The 14,551-nt window shown below is 34.8% G+C and overlaps 1 protein-coding gene across 3 annotated transcripts in view; it reads right to left on the bottom strand.

Annotated features, from left to right (window-relative positions):
* Window positions 1-14,551, bottom strand: part of LOC149779592 (DNA mismatch repair protein Mlh1-like) — a 302,826-nt gene that overhangs the window by 96,611 nt on the left and 191,664 nt on the right. For all 3 annotated transcript variants that reach the window (XM_089940364.1, XM_089940363.1, XM_089940362.1), the window contains exon 14: window positions 8,917-9,035. In XM_089940364.1, coding sequence (XP_089796490.1) covers window positions 8,917-9,035 — 119 coding nt within the window. The remainder of the gene's footprint in view (window positions 1-8,916; window positions 9,036-14,551) is intronic.

The following is a 14,551-nucleotide window of genomic DNA, read 5'->3' as shown; positions in this document are numbered from 1 at the left end:
TGTGGATGCTATGTAAAATTCCTCTTATTTCCACTAAGAATTAAATCCTTCAGAATACCCACATGTTCTGTACTAATCCTTGTCATCAGACCAGAACACCTGCATCTCTATCGTCCATTGACCCTTTGTTAAATTGAGTGGAAGGCAGCATCACTCCACAACCACAAATGTAAAAAAAAAAAAAAAAAAATCTTACTTGTTGGTTTAATCAGTAGGCAGAGAAGAACTGTAACTACGATCGACCAAATGATGGCCAATTCCTTTTTAAAAAAATGTACCTAGATAAAATAGTTTGCTGAAATTTCAAAGAAAACATTACCTTTGAAGTACTGACTGTTATGAAAACGTACTAAGCCAATGGAAACAAATCAGTCTCAATAATGCAATACAATTATTTGATGTTGCTGCCACAATAAGAAAAAGGCATTTGTTTGGTTCTCTAAAGCTGGTTTTTAGCGGTGACTTCAATAGCGCATGCATATTTCATCAAGGAAAGCAGACTACAATCTTCAATAAAAACAAAGAACTTTTCTTCAAAGAAGTCAGTACCAAACTTAAATAAAAGCAACGGAATCTGATGGATTTTTGCATTTTCCAACGTGAGTGGAACATGTTTACTGTGCCGTGAAAGTTTCCTTTTTGCAGGGAAAAAGTTTGTGCTCACTAATGCTAACCACTGCTGAGCCGTAACACTAACCTCTTAATGCTGAGCGCAAAGCAAGGCAGTTGTTAATACCATTTTTATAAGTCACAAGGACCTCACCGTTGTTGTGTGTGTGTGTGAAAATTGCCATTCAAGACAATGGCTACACAAGTTTGTTTTGAACATCTGTACATCTGTTTCTGATCTAATGACTACAGGGAATTCATTCCATAAAATAGCACCAAAGTAATCAAATGAGTTTTTGAAAATGTACTTATTTTTTTTAAATGATCTCAGTTCGGTTCCTTGATGTTGTTCTTTGGACTTAAAATTAAACATACCTAGCAATATTAAAAATGACTTGTGGTAGGCTAACCTGTACTTAAATTTCAACCATTTCAATTCTGAGATCAAAATTCTGGATGGTGTCTCAAATGGTAAATTTAGAATAATTCTTGCTGCCATTGTTTTGAAGTTTGTGGATTGTTTCAATATTTGGTATTAGTTGTTGTATTTCCCCAAATTGTGCAGCAGTAGTCAAAAATAGGAAGAACAAATGCAATGTAGAGTAATTTCTGATAGTTAAGTGGTAGATCACCCTTTATCCTCGGTAAAAGATAAATTCCTGAGCTTACAAGAGAGCAGCCATTCTCACACTAGTCTTATGAGCATGAAGTCCCAAAAGTTCAAAGTGTCAACATTTTCAATTTGATTAACTTCAATATACAGCTGATGATTTGGATTTTTGTTCATTAATAATCTTTGCTTAGTTCAAAGCAACACTGCCTTGGTTTGTAGGAGACAGATAAACACGTTATTCAGTGAGCACCAATGTTTAACTTGATATAAATCTTCACCAAATTGTTTGTTTAACGTTTTACCATTAAAATCAGACTTATGCAAAGTAGTATCATCCGCCTATTGATCAATTTTTTTAATGTTGTACATACAAAAGCAGGTCATTTACAAATAATATGAATAATACAGGCCCTAAAGTAGATCCTTGTAGAACTCTTGTGTTGATGGACATAACTCTGATTTAATGTTACCCATGGTAACTTGTTGGATTCTGTCAGATAGGTTTCATTTGAACCATCAGAGTGATAAGTGAGAACCTTTTGTTTTTTCAAGCTTCCATTCAAGTATGTTATAGTTTCTCATGAATATGCATAGACGTACAATTAATCAATCACTTCAAATGCAAGTAAAATCTGGACATCATGACCCAAAATGACCTTTCTTTGCTGCCTGAATAAGCCCATCAATGTTTCTCTTAAACACAATTGATAAAATGCATACTTTTATTTATGTGTAGGAGATTGTTGCATTCTATTTTTGTTTATGCATACGCATGAAAAACCTGGAAATCTCAGCACGGGCAACCATGGGTATCAAAGAAAACAGTGGATTGTCACCCATGGCTTTATAACAAAATAGTCACCTTTGCAGTTGTTAAATTAGCCAGTAGGGGTCAAGAATTGTATGCCTGGAGTTGAGTTCTGAGGTCAACAACCAACACCACACCACATCACACAGCTCATTCCAGTTTTGCTGATGGGTACAAAAATGCAAGCAGTGACCTTTGACTTGAACCCCAAGATCAAGTAGGTCTGGTTTTCAAACAATAGCTTGTATATGTTGGTGGTCAGATCTGCACCATTTTCATTCAGGACCAATTACATACTGCAAGTGTTGCAGTAATAATAATACTTGAGATGGCCAGTATGGTTGCTATTTTGGAGGTCAAATCGGCATCACATATTTATTTTCATTTTAGACCCGCTACATGTTGTTATCATGTTTTTATTGAAAACCAAAGTTAATTCAACCATCCATTCTGGGGAAGCATAAGATTTTCAAGATGGCCACCTGGATAGCCATTTTGGAGGTTAGACCAGCATGATTTTAATAGATGATGAACTACATATGGCATGAACTGTTTTAGTGAAAACCTCATACAAATACAATCATCCATTTTGAAGTCCTATTAAGAGAGTCCTGATCAATGCTATTGGGGAGGTCATATCTGTACTAGTGTATTTTCATTCAAGTCTAACTATGTATCTCTAGCAGATGTTCAGTGTAACCTTGACATTAATATGAGGAAGAGAAGTGATAACATTATTTAAAAGATGGCTGCCATGGCAAAGGTTATCAAGAGATGACGAATCCCAAAGGCTCTCACTTTAATGGCCGGAATTCTGGTTCAAAGTTATTGCTGTCATGCATGGGGATTAATTATTTTTCTTTAATGACAGGAATTCTGATTTAAAGTTATTGCTACAATTCATGTGGGTTAATTGTTTTCACTTGTGCAGATTGGTGAAACTGATGTGATATTGGGGAGATAAGGCATTATAAAAATGTTAAAGATAAAATTCTTGATTAACAAATGTTGTACAATGAAGCGAAAATCCAAACACTAAATGTTGCTACTGGAGACATCTGTAATAGATGTTAGAGCTGTGAACCATTATTTGATGTGATATCTATGTGCAAAAGCTGAAGTATCCAAAATACATTATGATACTTGTTTCTATTTTCAATATCAGCACTACTTTAAAATACTGAAGTTCTAGCTTATATTGATTTGCCAAAATGCTAAATTCATGCAGCAGTTATGATATATTAGCCTGCTTTGAAAAAAATCATTAATATTATATATGACATCTATTCTTGGCATATCATCCATTAATAAATTATCACGATAATTGTCTGTCAAAGAGTGCATACATTCACCTCATCATCGCACGCTGCAGAGGACAATCCACTATGCTCCATTATCACCCATGGCTGCCTGTGTGGAGATTTCCTGGTTTCTAATGAACATGCATAGAATGGCTTGAGCAATCACTTGAAGCACAAATAAAATATTCTGGCTATCATGACCCAAAATGACCTTTCTTGCCACCTGAATAAGCCAATAAAAATTTCTCTTTTAAACACAACTGATAAAATGGGTACTATCATTTATGTGTAGGAGATAGTTGCATTGCATTTTTGTTTATTGTGTACTCGTGAAAAACGTCAAAAACTCAGAACAGGCAGCCATGGGTGATAAAGAAATACAGTGGATTGTTGCCCATAGCTTATAACAATGCAGTCATCTATACAGTTGTCAAATTACTTTGAGCTCTGTAGCCATTACATGTAACAGCTCATCCTTGTTATGCTGATGGGTACAAAAATGCAAGCAATGACCTCTGACTTGACTCCCAAGGTCAAGTAGGTTTGGTTTTCAAACAATAGCTTGTACATGTTGGTGGTCTGATCTGCACCATTATCATTAAGGACCAATTACATAATCCAACATGTATTTCAGGGATGGTGCTGGCTTTAAAAAAGTTGTCACAAAAAATAAAATTGCCAACCTCAATATTTTGTTGCCAGTTTTAAAAAAATGGCATCATTTTCATAATACAGTATCTGTTTATCTCGACATCTTGGAACCAAGGTAATATTGACAACATAAGCGGATGTTTAGATATGTGGGGAGGGGCTGAAAATAAATTGAAATTTTGCATACCAGTGAAATTTGTAAGAGATGACCTGTTGTCAGTGACTGGGATTTACGCAAAGAAAAAAACCAATGGAAATCTTTATTAAATGAAGACAACTAGTCTGAAATACACTTGTATATTGACAACTTACATTTGTGTGGTACACTCTACAATGTGTTAAAAAATATACATGCATATCAGAAATTCATGAATTAGAGTACTCGATCATATGTTTGAAAGTTCGTCCATCTGTCAAATCTCGTTAGAAAACACAACTAAAACATACATATATCAAAAACAGCAGTCTTCATTTAATCTCTATTCTTTTGTCAAGAAACACATTTCCTGAACCAATTCACTGATATTTATTAACCTAATAGCATGTGGCTGTATAGTTGTTTATATGCTATGTGTACATGTACTTAAATTGGCCAAGATTTTGGTCAGCCAGATGCTGAGCAACCAAGGGGAAGAGGCTATGCATAGGGAAATGAAAACATGTGAACAAATTAAAAAGCTTCACATAATTGGAAGATGTCCCACCTTCACGTACCTCGATGGCCAGATATCTATTGTTTCAATCACCATTGGTAGCGACCGTAAGCATGAACTTTTTTCTTGCAAACAGGAAACTTTCATGGCACAATAAAAATATGTTCCAATCACTATTTTATTTAAGTTTGTTGCCGACTTTCTTTGATCTGAGGTCATCAGCTTGCTTTGATGAAGGTTTATGTGTTACTGAAGGCGCCTCAAAAGTTGCTCTGTGAAGGACCAAATAAATGCCCATATTGCTGCGGCAACAGCAAATAATTGTAAAATATTGACAGAGACAGAACTTTTTTCCCCACTTGCTTAGTGTATATATATATATATATATATATATATATATATATATATATATATATATATATATATATATATATATACACACACACACACACACAGAATGATCGATGCATCAAAGGCAATCAGTTTTCTCTGAATGTTTCAGCAAAACTATTTTTTTCTGGTACATTTTCAAAAAGGAAAAAAGTTGCCATCATCTGGTAGATTGTAGTCATTCAGCTCACGCCTTCAGAGGTGGATGATTGTGGCTAGTCTACCATTTGGGTATTACAGCACAGAGAACTAGGGCAGATATTAGCTTAAGTGGATTATGATATAATAATGCTGTGTTAGGGTGGTTTGTCAATTTAAACAAAGGATTTGTTTATGTAATAACAGATTCCGGTGCAATTTTTTATCGAAGTTTGCAGCTTCCTGTCATGGTGCCTTTGAATTTCTCAACTCCAAACCCAGGACTGTATATACAATTTAAAAAGAGCAAAACACGTTGGTATATTTTGTCGCCAATTTGGAACAAAAATTGCAATTTGCAATACTGGCAAAGCACAGCACGATCTCTGTATTTAGTAATAAAAAAAATCGCCATGTCAATGGCACTATTCATTCAAGAATTGCAGTAATAATAAGGTACTTGAGATGGCCAGTATGGTTGCTATTTTGGAGGTCAAATCAACATTATTATCATTTTAGACCAGCTGCATGGTGTTATCATGTTTTATTGAAAACCTGTGTTAATTCAAGTATCCATTCTGAGGAAGCATAAGATTTTCAACATGGCCACCAAAAGAGCCATTTTGGAGGTTAGACCAGCATCATTTTAACTTGTAACGAACAAAATCTGGCATGAATTGTGTTGGTGAAAATCCCATATCAATACAATCATCCATTCTGACTCCTATTTGGAAGTCATATCTGCACTCTTTTCATTCAGAACAACTACATATCTCAAATAGACTTTCAGTGTAACCCTATGTTGATATGATAAAGAGGTGAAGCAATACTTAAAAGATGGCTGTCATGGCAACAGTTATCAAGAGATGACATATCCCAAAGGCTTTGACTTTACTAATAATAATAATAATAATAATAATGAGGACTTTGTATAGCGCCTAATCTTTAGAAGCTCTAAGCGCTTTACAACATTAGTCTACACCTATAAGATAAAAAAACATATAATGATATGATTACAAAAACAAACACCATGAAATTAGGAAACAATAAAAAACATGCTGAGAATATTTAAGGTAGGAAACATTATTCAGTCTTTAAGTTTGTTCTTGCAGTCGAAAAAAGTGAGATTTGAGAGCCCTCTTGAATGTGATCACTGTGTCTTTGTGTCTAAGTTCAGTGGGCAATTTATTCCACGTTGCTGGGCCCTGGTATGCAAAAGAACGCTATCCATATGACTTTGTTTTCATAGTGGGAATAATGAGTATACGATTGTCAGAAGAGGAGCGCAAGTATTGTGCTCTGATCGTGGTACTCTAAGTATGATCCGAGTGGCTGTGTTTTGAACTTTTTGAAGTTTCTGGAGCAGATATTGAGATGAACCAGACAGAATTGAATTACAATAGTCCAGTCTTGACAGTACTAATGAACACACAAGTGTTTTAGTGGTATCAACTGAAAGATATTTGCAAATTGAGCTAATGCGTCTCAGCTCAAGATATGTAGCCTTGCATATGTTCATGACATGTTGGTGCAATGTGAGAGTACTGTCCAGAGTAACATCTAGGTTTTGTACTGATTGTGTGAATTTAATGTTGGTGTTGCTGATATTTATTGTTTGAGGTAAAGGATGTGAATGAGAAAGTCTTTTTGTTGTGATCAGAATGGCCTCAGTTTTATCATCATTCATCTGCAGCTTGTTACATGTCATCCATGATTTCAAATAAGAAATACACCTCTCTACACTCTGGATGGTAGCATCAACTTCAGTTGGGTGGCTAGATTTGTATATTTGGGTGTCATCAGCGTACAACTGGTAAGACACTGGATGATGATCTATAACACTTGAGAGTGATTGAGTGTATAGAATGAAGAAACAGGTCCAAAAACATACCCCTGTGGAACACCACAACATAGATCAACTGGGCTGGAGTGTATTCCATTTGCAGATACAATTTGTGTCCTGTTGACCAAGTAGGACTTGAACCACAGTAAGGCTGTATCATGAATGCCAAATACATGCTGGAGACGGTGAAGTAATATATCATGGTCTATTGTGTCAAATGCTGCAGACAAATCAAGGAGGGTGAGGACTGTAATCTTTCCGCTATCCAACGCAGAGAGAATGTCATTAACTACTTTTAGAGGAGTAGTTTCAGTACTGTGGCAAGGGCGATATGCAGATTGTACATTGCTAAAAAGACTGTTTGAATTTAGATGAGATACAAGCTGAGATAGAACAACCTTTTCTAAGATTTTTTATATGAATGGGAGATTAGAAACTGGGCAGTAGTTCTTTAAATTGTTATGGTCTAGTGTTGATTTCTTCAGCAAAGGCTTTACAATGGCAGTTTTGAAAAATGATGGGAATTCCCCAGATGAGATAGAGGTATTAATAACATCAGTTAGTGAAGGCAATACTGGATCTAAGCACTCAAGCAGCAGTGATGTTGGAATTGGATCAAGTTCACATGACTTTGGCGCACTCTTCATCACGATTGTACGTATGAAATCCATAGAGACAGGTTCAAATGCTGCTAATGGTTGCCGCTCAAATTCTGTATCCCAACTGTATGGTGATGATGAGTCAATGGAAATTGTGGTGTCAAGCTTATCTCTAATGGTTTGTACTTTGTCACGGAAGAAATTTGCAAACATGACCGGAAGGTACTTTAATGGCATGAAGTCTGATTCAAAGTTATTGCTATCATGCATGGGGATTAAGTGTTTTCACTTTAAGTCTGATTCAAAGTTACTGCTATCATGCATGGTGGTTAACTGTTTTCACTTTAATGGCAGGAAGTCTGATTCAAAGTTATTGCTGTAATGCATGGGGTTTAATTATTTTCACTTGCTGAGGCTGGTAAATCTGACATGGTATGGAAAGCTGAGGCATTATAAAAATGTTAAAGATAAAAAACTTGATTTACAAATACCATATAATGAAACTAAAATGCAAATTCTAAATGTTGTCAGAGGAGTGTAATGAATAGGTAACAGCAACCCCTGTTAACAATTCTCAGGATATATACACAGGTCAAGTTCCATATCTATATAGTAGACTCGACTGTAGAACTTAAAACTTTGGAATAGCCTCTACTTGGAGAAAAAAAAAATGGAGAGAATTTCCAAAATATAGGAAGGATATAATGACTGAAGAAGACAAGGGCTCAAAAATATGATGTGCTATTTTCATGCATTTAGTTGGTGTATTCACAGGAGTTTTGGAGAAAGTAGCTCGAATAGCACATATGTTCTAGAACAGACACTGTATAGATAACATTTTCCATGAAGTGAATTATTAGTGCAAAACAAAAAATCTGAATGATCAAATTTAAAACATATTTATTAAAAATTATGCAAGCTGAAAACCATAAGAATGGGTAAAGTCTCTGCACAAGATATGATCTAACCATTACTCCTACCTGAGTGCCACTCTGGTGGCCTAGCGGATAGAGCACCCATCTCGGAAGCAGGAGGTTGTGGGTTTGAACTCCAGCCGAGTCATACCAAAGAATTACAAAAATGGTACTAACAGCTGCCTTGCTAGGCACTCAGCATTAAGAGGTTAGTGTTAGGACTGGGCGGCCTGGTGTCAGGATAATGTGACTGGGTGTGACATCATGCTACATGGCTGCGGCATGATGCTCCAGTGGTAGACATCACTATAAACTGCCACACTGCAGACATCGTAGCGATATGACTGAAAAATTGTTAAAGCTACGTTAAAAATCCTAATCACACACACGCACTTACCTGAGTGCAAAGAGTCCTTGATCTCTTTCTGTAAAGAGAGAACGCTGGTTAATTTTATCTCTCTACGTTTCAGCTGAGATCCACACATTGGCAAAGTTGGTGTTGCACTTGTTGAAGGTCTATAAAATAGGAAATAATGTATTTATCAGTGGGTCACAATGGACTCAAAGTTTGGCTGAAGTGACTTCTTTCACTATCCTTAAATACATTTAAATGGAAAATAGGAAGAAAAGATTTACTGGCAAAATTTTGCGTAATGGCAAAACGAGTTTTTCAAAAATTGTTGTTTTACTTGCATTACTTGCTATTTTTATTAGCATTAAAATATACAAAATACTCACCATGCTTTATGGAGAAAAATACTAGACAGAATATGAAGAGAAAAAAAACCCTGAACTGCTGAGCAATTTAATTAACATCATTAGCTGATAATCTCCAAAAAAAAGCCACTGTTTCAGAAATGAGGTTACTAACACTCGTCAAAGGCAATTCATCTGATCCCACTAGCTTCTCAGTAAGTATTTCATAGTTTTTAGTGTGTATTTGAGTGTGTGTGTGTGTGTGTGGGTGATTTGGATTTTTAACGTAGCTTTAACATTTTTTGAGCCATATCAATATGATGTCTGCAGTGAGTCTCAAGACTTCTTTAATGAATCAGTACTTGGTTTTGGGGACAGAAGAAAAAAACTTGAAATTTCACCGACTTCTTCCAGTTTCAGATTACTCTCAGTGAAGTTATATGCATTGGGAAAATGTGGGAGCAGCAAGATTCATGTAATGGTGATGTCAACTCTTCATTAATGGCATGTTAAATAAAATTTCATGGATCATCGCCCCACTAGTACAATCCCTGATGCAAGTGAGCAGTACAAATAATGGATGGGTTGACAGCTTTGATATTGTGACCACTGAAAAATACTTGTTACTGTCTTGCCTACACAATACAGGCTACACTTTACAGGTGGGTAACACAATTGTCATTCTCAAGTTTGTAACAAGAGTAGCTGAACAGCATATTACACCCACTTACAGGTTAAATAGGTGTTATGTAAGCACAATACACCCACTACAGGTTTTAAGACGTATTATGTAAGCACATTAGACCCACTACAGGTTTTAACAGGTGTTATGTAAGCACATTACAACCATGTACAGGTTTAAAATGAGTTATGTAAGCTAATTAGACCCACTACAGGTTAAATAGGTGTTATGAAAGCACATTAGACCCACTAAAGGTTTTAACAGGTGTTATGTAAGCACATTAGACCCACTACAGGTTTTATAGGTCCTATGTAAGCTCATTAGAGCCCACTACAGGTTACATAGGTGTTATATATGCACATTACACCCACTACAGCTTTTAACAGGTGTTATGTACATGGCTCCCACACATTTCTAAAGATAAATTTCCAGGTCATTTCCAGGGTTTTTCCAGGATGAAATTAATTTTTTCAAGGTTCACATATGACCATTACTGAATGGAATTAAAGAACATTTTAGATTATAAAACATGCATTTTCTAAATCTAAAGATGGTTCTCTTTCAAGACTCTCCAAAACATCGAAGCCAGAAAAGATGATCACATACAAAACCACAAAATGTATCACACAAAACAAGTTTGATTCTATTCCTTTAAACTGGGATGCAAAGTCATTTCACTGTACAAAATAAACATTCTAACTTTATTTTGCTGACCTGCATTATGTTGCTAAGTGGGAACAACATAATGAACATACATTAGTTTTGTTTCCTTTCAAACCTTTAATTCTAAAGAATTCTATAGCAAGATATATATATATATATATATATATATATATATATATATATATATATATATATATATATATATATATGCATCTTATAGAAAGTAAACATTTCCTATTAAGTATTAAAAAAAACCCAATAAATGCAAATAATTAGAATGTTGTCTTGCAACAAAGAGAGTTTAACCCTGAATTTATATGTGCAAATAAAATCCCAAGTAAGATTTTTCAAACAACCTAACCTCCTTAAGATCTGGTTAAAAATCCATCAATTATTAAACATTTTCAAAAGGGTTGATTAAAATTTTGACAAAAGACCTTCAAAATTATATACTGTTATATAAACAAGGACTGAATTTTCTGTAAAATCAACTTGTCTTCTTGTAATTCATTAAACCAGTCCCGAAATCTGTTTTGACAGAGGGGCTCAAATTGTTTTTTTAATATATAATACAAGGGACAAACATTTCTCATTTCAGCTCTGAGATTCAACAATTTGGACTACAAATTTGGATTAAAACGAATAGCAGTCCATTTTCTAATCCGGGTTTCCTCCGAATATTCCCACCCCATTTTTCATATTTGGTCATTTATGTTGGGGTGTGGGGTCGTTTCAATTGCATATTGAAAGTTTGGAACTTGCCACCACCGTGTGGTAGTGACATATGGTAGTCAATTATCAGTGGGCCTGGAAATTTAAACTTATGTTATATCGACTTATGCCTGCATGAAATGGATAGAAAAATGATTTATTTTCTCAGAAACGGCAAGTATTATAATTGTTATGTCTTTATTCCGCTGACAGACTAGACAAAACTACGGCATTGATGAAACCTATCCTGGTACTCGCCATTTGCCTTACTAGTCACTTCATGAATCTCAAACGACGAAATCGGAAGTCCATTAGTCATGTCATATCAACAACAAACTCCATTTTAATGTTGTTGTAGAGAAATTCAATTATATTAAATGAAAGTCAGATACTTTTTGTAAAAATCAGCAATCTGGACAATCTGATTTATCAAGCAGAGAGCACATGTCAACATGGTAGTCCCATGATGCAACAAAACCCAGAAGTTGTTCTCGGAATATATAAATATGGAAAACTTTGTCTTCTTTCAATTTTTGTATTTTGATTACAACCAATGCACGACTTTCATTTAATTTTTTAAAAATTTTTTTCTCTACAACACATTTGAAAATGTGGGTTGCTAGATTTGTGTACTCATGCGACTAGCAATGCAAATCGCGAGTATCAGGTCAAATTTCATCAATTCCGATTTTAACACAATTTCTGAGAAAATAAGTAATTTTCATATCCATTTCACTCGATCTAACAACGTTTAAAGCTTGCTAGGCCATCCGGTAAGCGGCTATGCTTTGCCAACACGTTTGCCTCTTGTGATGCAAGAGTGGTTTTCATAGCTTCCACGTAAGGAAAGATATGGATATCAAGCTGACTTTGAAAATAAAAGTCTACTAGACGAATCTAACCCACTGTGTGTTTGGATTGACTCAGCATATATATTTATTGCAAGCACCCAAATGATACATACTGCACCCTCTGAATATTCAGGTTAGAATTCGATAAATTTAACTCATGATCAGTTTAGTTATGACTCAGTTATGTGATTGTTTCAGGCATCAAGTGTTGGCAGAAAATTCCTGGATTTTTCCTGAATTTCATAAATTTTTGCGAAATTCCAGTACTTTTCACGGTTGAGAAAAAAATTATCATTTCTCCTGACTTTTTTCCCAATTTCCTGGTAGCTTGGGAACCATGTATGTAAGCACATTAGACCCACTACAGGTTTAATAGCTGTTATGTAAGCACATTAGACCCACTACAGGTTAAATTGGTATTATGTAAGCACATTAGACCCACTACAGGTTTGAAGTAAGCACATTACACCAACTACAGGTTTAATAGGTGTTATGTAAGCAAATTACACCCACTACAGGTTTTAACAGGTGTTATGTAAGCACATTAGACCCACTTACAGGTTTAACAGGTTATGTATGCACATTAGACCCACTTACAGGTTTTAACAGGTATTATGTAATCACATTAGACCCACTTAGAAGTTTTAATAGGTGTTATGTAAGCACATTTCACCCACTTACAGGTTAAATAGGTGTTAGGTAAGCACATTTCACCCACTTACAGGTTAAATAGGTGTTAGGTAAGCACATTACACCCATTTACAGGTTTTAATATATTATATATTCATTGAAATACTGTATATCCTAACAGTCACCTTTACTCAGTGGTTGCCTGTTCACATCGCCATTCTCACCCCATCCACCAACAAATTTCCTATACAAATGTCCTGTATCTCAGTCATCTGCTTTCGCCAGTCAGTGGTGTTTCCTAACTGAACAGTGGTTACTCCCTGCCTTAAGCAGTCACTAGAATGTATCTACATTGATAGTTCAGGTTATGCAAAGCAGAGTTTTGCTTCATGTGGAAGACATTGTTTTGATAAGGGAATATCTTGTTAATTTCTTGTCTCACTTGTTTTCATAACTGCCATCATGTTCAGAGTGCTAAAAGATTTCAATATGTTAATTCAAAAGTGAAGCAGTTTTTATCATTAGGGTGGAGGACTGAAGTATTCTGTCTGCTGGATGGTGGGAAAAGTGGTTGTTTTATGCATCGGAAATGGAAGTCACCCTTTGTGCCAGTGTAATAGGTATAATTATATACCTTCATCTATCTGCCTATGACTTAAAGTTACCTACGAATAAAAAAGTCTGAGAGAAGTTACATTCCATTTTATTAGCGTCAGGAGTCATTCAATATTCAAGCCTGTAAAGGCAGGTGAAGTTTCAGTTCATGGGTAAAAAAAACAAATAGCCACATATGGTTCCTTCTGATTTTCTATTCCTCACAGGCTTGTCATATGAGCCGACTGTCTTATCATCTTGGTGAGTTGAGAAACTGACTAATCTAAATATTGTTTGAGCCAGCTATGATTGGTGTCTTAGGTTTTAGTTACTGATTTATAGGATGGATTAAAGTGAGCAGGATAGAATAATCTTGTGTGTAACATATATCTGGGAGAAAACAACATACACCCGTATTTATTATCTTGTTGTACCCTGCACATAAAGCAATCTCAATAATAATAATAATAATAATAATAATAATAATAATAATAATAATGATAATAATAATAATGTATTTAGTGCCTGATATTTGTTTAGAAACCAATTCAAATAGTATATATATATATATATATATATATATATATATATATATATATATATATATATATATATATATATATATATATTAGTGTCACTGTAATTTAATAATTTATGCTTCACTGATTTTAGTTCAACTATGTGTTTAAACTGTTGCTACTAAAATCAATGAACTAGAGATGACTGCACACATCTCTATAAGTACCTATCCTGTATGAAGAAAACCCTAAAAAGATACTGTGACCTTAATTTCACATTTTACTGGTTTGTGTTAAATATTTTCACTTAGATCATGACCACATAGGAGTTTTGCATGCTATGTAATACTATCCTATCAAGAATCATTAAACTTGGCTAAGCAATATATCTTGATTAGTGCTTAGCGCTGCTCCTTCACAGCAGAAGTATGTCATTATTGCTCATATTTTTCCTTCACTGACAAGGTTTTAAAAAGAATTATGTTCATTTCTCAAACTGTCCTAGATCCAGATCAAGAAATCAACCAGGATATGTATCTTTGTTCATACCAAATTCCTACAACGAAAGAAACTTATCTTAACTCTTATGTTACTTGTTTAGGCACAGTAACACAAGGAAGAGTGAAAACAACAAACTTTGAAAAATACAATAATTTATTTCCATGGAAAAATTCTATAAAAATGAAA

Source organism: Sinohyriopsis cumingii, chromosome 17, assembly GCF_028554795.1.
Source record: "Sinohyriopsis cumingii isolate HCF-2022 chromosome 17, ASM2855479v2, whole genome shotgun sequence".
Lineage (NCBI taxonomy): Eukaryota > Metazoa > Mollusca > Bivalvia > Unionida > Unionidae > Sinohyriopsis > Sinohyriopsis cumingii.
Note: the sequence above shows the minus strand (reverse complement) of the source record. Positions and strands in the feature narration are given on the sequence as shown.